This window comes from Corvus brachyrhynchos, unplaced genomic scaffold (assembly GCF_000691975.1).
Source record: "Corvus brachyrhynchos isolate BGI_N302 unplaced genomic scaffold, ASM69197v1 scaffold14, whole genome shotgun sequence".
Lineage (NCBI taxonomy): Eukaryota > Metazoa > Chordata > Aves > Passeriformes > Corvidae > Corvus > Corvus brachyrhynchos.
This window is the reverse complement of record NW_008239110.1, coordinates 7535499-7541160: the sequence shown is the minus strand read 5'-3', so window position 1 is coordinate 7541160 and position 5662 is coordinate 7535499. Positions and strand designations below refer to the sequence as shown.

The window sequence follows — 5662 nt, the reverse complement described above, 5'->3', positions numbered from 1 at the left end:
CGTGCGGTGCGCCCTTGGAGGGGCCGGTGCCGGGGAATTGTGCGCGGCTGCTTCTTGCACTCTTGGAACGAGTCTGGGAGCGGGGGGGGAGCTTGATTCAGCCGTGTCGTTCTGTTCCTGCTGTCCCGTGTTCCTTATCCCGGTGTGAGCCCCGTTACTCGTCCTGGGGGTTTGCCCCCAGCTGTCCACAGCTCGGGCTCTGTGGCCTGTTTGCCAAAGTGTTTGCGGGGCCGAGAGCCGCGAAATGCGCCCGGAGCCCCAAAACGCGGAGACAACAACAAAAAAGACGAAACAAAAAGTTGTTTGGAAGTGCTTCAGCGTTCCCTGGCCGCGTTCCGTAGTGGCGCTGGGTGCGGCCGAGGGTGACGCTGCCCGGTCACCGCTGCTCCAGCCCTTATGGATTTCGTCTCCAGCCCTGCCCCGCCGGCGGGGTGCAGGCCGGCGTGGGACGCCCTGCGGGAGCCGTGGGCTGCTCCGGGACTGCTCAGCCACAGGTTAACACGCCTCTCCGCTGCGACGGGAGAGGGCACTGTTGGGCCAGCGGAACAGACCCCTCTAGTGTTTCCTGGTTTCCTCCTCGAGTGTAAGGGGAGTATCCGAATTTAGCCTATGCGAGAGCCAGTACAGCGGGTTTATCTTAGGAGCAACCGTCAGCTTGCCTAGGCTGAAAAGCTGAGTTCGTGGTATCAGAGTCTTCTTTTTTTTTCAGTGAAGAGCAGGCGTCTGCTGATGGGGAGAGCTGGGGAACTTGCTGTTAGCCCATGTAAAAGACCCCAGGAGAGCCTTTGACAGCAGGAGGTAGCATTGGGACAACGTCTGAGACCTTGCCACAGGTTCCGAAGTTAACAGCTCATTGATGAAAACTCCTGATCCTTTACTCTGGCAAATCTGATCCTCCCCTGTTAGTCTGGGAAAGCTGGTTTTGAAGCTAAATTAGAAGTCCTAGTGTACCTGGTATAAGCTGGCTCTGTCTACTGTCTTCCTTTCTTAACAGATGTACTGTGCTAAATTTTCCACATGCCAGTGGGGAATCTACAAAAGTGAAGGTTATTCATTTGTCAGAGGCCGTTGAGTGGGCTGTGATCATTCCTCAGATGTATACCCACAATAATTGGCTGACTTTTTTTCCTCTGATTTTTTTTTTTTCTCCTGAAATCTGTTATGAGAAACAGTCATGTAGCTCTTGAAGTGCCTTTAGTGCTACCTTCCTGAAGGCAATAGGGCAGCTGTTGCACACCTCACCCATGCAAACCCCCAAAGGGCTTTTCATATTTTCTTATGTGAAAGGGAAGAAATAGTGCCAGCCTTTCTGAGCTGGTCCTACCATAACCGAGAGAAGCACTGGGTAGATTCAGTCTTAAGTCGGATTGTCAGAATACTGAAGTTAGTTAATATGTTTGTAGTTGTTACTTGAGAGGTAAATGAGTGTGCCAAAGATCTGTGGATAGCAGCGTTCCTTTCTTGGAGAAAAATGGAAGGTTACCCCAAGGTGCCTGGAGTGGGTGGGTATGATATACAATGTGTTGGAGAGCATGCAACAGAAGGAGTTGTGGGTTGTATGTGGGTTTTCCGAGTATGATGGCTGTATGAGTAAGTCTTAATTAAAACTAATATGGTAAAACTGTAGATTGGGAGAAGATCTTACTTGATCCAGTTAAAGGATGTGTTGTCATTGTGGTTTTAAGGTAACAATGTTTGAGATTGTTGTAGAAAAGCTGCTGGACTGGTTAGATTGCTGGCTTCTGCTGTGAGCAAAATACAAATAGATTGGCCTTTTTTTTTCTGCTCTCTTTTTATACATGTGTACATTAATTTCTCCAGGTTCTTGTCTTTATTTCCCCTACTTTGATTGCTTTCTACTGTAGGATTATTTATAGCTGCCTGTATTACCTAAAGGAAAAATGTAATCAAAAGGAAACAAGCACTTACCATCTGAGGCTTCAATGAACTGCAAAATTAATTTAGTGGACTTTGGTATCTTCACTAGTGTGGTGTATGCTCTATTACCTGAGTTTACTGTAATTAGAGGTTGCAGGGGCAAAATTGTGGTATGCATATGGAGTCTGGTTTCAGAGTATCCGTAGTATCTGGAGGGAAATGCATTTATTTCTTGTCAAAAGCATTCATAAGTTGTAGCTTTCAGTTGTAGTTTGTTCAGTGAAGAAGATTGTGCCTTAACCTGGGAGATGTACATATGGAAGGGTACAGATCTACTATTTGTTTCTGTGGGCAGAGTTGCTCTCTTGATAGTGTTCTAATCAATGGGGTTTTTTTTTCCGTTTTAGACATCTGTGGAAACTTTTCTGACTGCAGCTCCTGTATTAATAAGACAAATTCAGAAGGCTGCCAGTGGATCAAATGTGACGGTAAGGAGGGCTGTGCAGTACAGATCCTTACTCTGCCAAGGTTAGGGAAACTTCACTGTCTGACCCTTCAGGAGACTCTGGCAGTCAAACTCGCATCACCAGAGACTTTCACTGCCAGGACCAAGGCCCCTTTGCAGTGGGTGGCTCCAGTGACCTGACAGGTGCCTGGCTTGGCTCCCTTCACACCCCCTCACACCCTGTCAGACCAGGTTTCCTTACCAGTTCAGCCCCAGGTTTCCCATTGCAGAGTCTCAGATGTCTTGTTCTATAAAACAATTTATTCACAGTGCAATAACCAGCTCAAGCTGGTGCATCCGAGGAGGACCCCCCCAACAGAGGAATCCATGGGCTTTTATACCCTCACAGTCTGTGGGCTAAAGTCTGGGATCGTCAGCCCCTGCCATGTCTCTGTGTCCAGTCACCTGGCTGGGCCACAGGTCCTCATGTTCTTTGTTATGTAAATGGTCTGCAGATCCCAGCCTTGTGCCTCTCCCGCCCTCCAGAGCTCAACCTGCAGCTCTCACTGCCACTGCTCACCAAGCTACCTGCACTGAATGGGTTCCTCAACACCGTGCAGAACCTTACACTTCACCTACACTGATGTTGTTTACAACCTAATGAAGCATTAACATGAGTCCTACCTGTCTTCACCTGAGAACTTGAGATATGTAACATGTTCAAAATATTCCCAGATTTTTAAGGCTTCTGATTTAAATCTCTGCTTTTGATAAGCTTATGTTTTCCAGGTGGTTCAGAATGTTTTTAGGACAAACAAGTCACTTGTGTTTGCTGTTAGGGAGTCACAAGTGGTTCCTGAGATGCAGGCACAGCTCTGTGCTTCAGTCCTTTTTGAGGTTTTGTCATGGGCCTGCTGGTTGCAACTGCTACTCCTGAACTGAAATGCAATAAGCAAGAGGAATTAATTAAATAAGAGTGGTTAACAGCAGTGTTCATAAAACTGAGAATTGCACCCCACTGAAGGGAGCATAACAGAGCCAAAGAACCATTAGCTGGTCTCAGTTAGAGCCTTGTTTTTCCCATTGCAGGTGAATTGGATGTAACTACATTTAGGTGACCTCTGGTACTCAGTCCTGGAAGACAGGAAGTTGCTGTTGACAAAATCATACAGATTACATAAGCACTCCTCATGTGGATTATTAGTACTTCTTACATGAGGTAGAAACAGAATGGTTTAACTGTTGTAGTGGTTTTTGTACCACTTGATTGTAGATGACCAAGAAATGTTATATGTGAAGGCTAGGATGCATTGGAACTAATGAAATCAATTTTGGGTGGAGCTTGCCCTTCAAGAAGCTATTTCTCTAGTTCTGCGTGTGGTGTTGAACCACCAGGCACATCCTGCAAAAACCCAAGAGATCTGTGTAACTTTTTTTAAGGGAGAAGGATATGCAGGCAGAGAATAAGAAACTGACATCTTCAACAATTTCAAGGTCAAGGACCAGTTTGAAAAGCTGGAACAAAGTTTTGCTTGGATGTAGAATTTTTTAAGACAGTAAGATATTTTTTTAATGATGCTGCCATAGACATGCAAAATGTTTAACTTGGAAAATGCCACAAAATAGTAGAAACGCTGTTTGATTTTATCAGCTATGAAGAAAAAACGTCAAACAGTACTGGTACAGCAAAATGGTGCATAATTGTGTGTTGTAAATATTGCTTAAGTGTTCAGTGGGGGAGTAACTGTAGTGAAAGAAAACACTAAAATTTCTTTTATTATTAATATAATACTGAAGTCCTGTATATTAAAGTGGCTTTAATGTTATCTTGGCTAGCAGATGGTGTTTAGTTTGTCCTACGAACAGCTTATCAGTATTTAGGAACAGTGTCTCAAGCACCTTAGACTTCATCTACTGTAAAATATCTTCTCTCTTCTTTTCTGACAGGAAACGAAAGCAATATGTGTGTCAGTGAAACAGCAAAACTGGCAAAGTATGGACAATGTAAAGTTGAAACACAGTGTTCATGTAAGTGTTTAGATACTCAGATTTCATGTGGTTTAATGTGAAGCAGTTGTGTTTAGAACTCCTTTGTCTGTTGTCCTTTTGTTGATATGCCTTCTACAATTTACATAAGCCTGTACAAGTATGCAAATAAGCCCTTTGCTTCCTGTTTAAAGGTATGATATGTGATACTAAAATACACAATTCCATTGTGCCTTCAGTTAACTGCTTACTGTTGCTGTTTCGGGAAGCCTGACACTCATCTGGCTACCACCTTGGTTTCTTAGATTAAAATAGGTGTTTCTTGTTAGATACAGCATATCTTAAGGAATTTGTCAGTGTCTTCAAGGCAGTAAGCTGCATATTGAACAAAAAATGTCACCTGCTAAGTCATCTGAGATGCAGTAAATAGGAAAAGCTTACGAACCTTCCAGTTTTAATTGTTAACTAGCACAAGTCTTCATGCAGTTCTGAAATAAAGAGTCTGGGATATAGAACTGCGTAAGATAAATCCTTCATGCCAGGAATGTGCTCAGTTGCGTATCTACTTCAGACTTTTGTGCTTCCTGTGCAAAGCAGTTTTGCAGGATATGAATAATTTAGATAAGGTCTTGAATTTCACTTATGTGAAAGCCCCCAAATTTTAGTTTTTCTGAATGCTGATAAGAAATAGACTTTAAAATAGGATTTTCTGGTTTTAAAATCTAGAACAGCAAATGAAAACTCTGAATAATCTTGTCTAGATGAATTCAACAGTTCTGCTAAAGAGGCTGGCTCTACCAACAGAGTTGAAGCTTCCACGCTGCTTTGGGCTGTCTTGTGGTGGTGACAGCCAGTCAGAAATAATTCCTTTTGACTTGCACTTGTGTGTTGTTTCTAAAATTGTAACAATCACCTCTTAATCAGGAGTGCTGAAAGAACCGTTTTTTAGTGCTTTCCAAAGAGAGCATGCTGTTAAACTGCCTTGTTGTGTACCTAAGAAGTGTTTCTACAATCTGTTCCTGTTAAACTTTTGGTGACATTATCAGGTTGTTATGTTTAACTTCTGCAAATTCAGGGAAGTAAATCATCACCCTTAGTAGGGGGTCTTTGTAGGTGTGAGAGAAATCTGTATACCTTACTAATTCTCAATTGTTTTGGCTCAACACTGCCTCAAGGGAGTGACATGGGAAGAACTAGGCAGCCTTTAAGGGGACCTTAAACTACAGAGATGCAAGTGGTAGCCAAGAGAATGTAGATTCTGATATATCCAACCTATCTCTGTAGAAACAGTCAGCTCTGATTTCCTACCATGCTGAATTATGTTCAAGATGTAAATAACCACACTTGAATGAG

The 5662-nt window shown here is 43.4% G+C and overlaps 1 protein-coding gene across 2 annotated transcripts in view; it reads left to right on the top strand.

Moving 5' to 3' along the window:
• Positions 1-44: 44 nt before the first annotated feature.
• Positions 45-5662, top strand: part of CD164 (CD164 molecule) — a 13079-nt gene continuing 7461 nt past the window's right edge. Inside the window, exons 1-2 of one of the 2 annotated variants that reach the window (XM_017739647.1) lie at positions 45-2366; positions 4271-4351. In XM_017739647.1, coding sequence (XP_017595136.1) covers positions 2195-2366; positions 4271-4351 — 253 coding nt within the window. In that variant the 5' untranslated portion in view covers positions 45-2194. The remainder of the gene's footprint in view (positions 2367-4270; positions 4352-5662) is intronic. The other variant, XM_017739646.1, reaches the window with a different exon arrangement.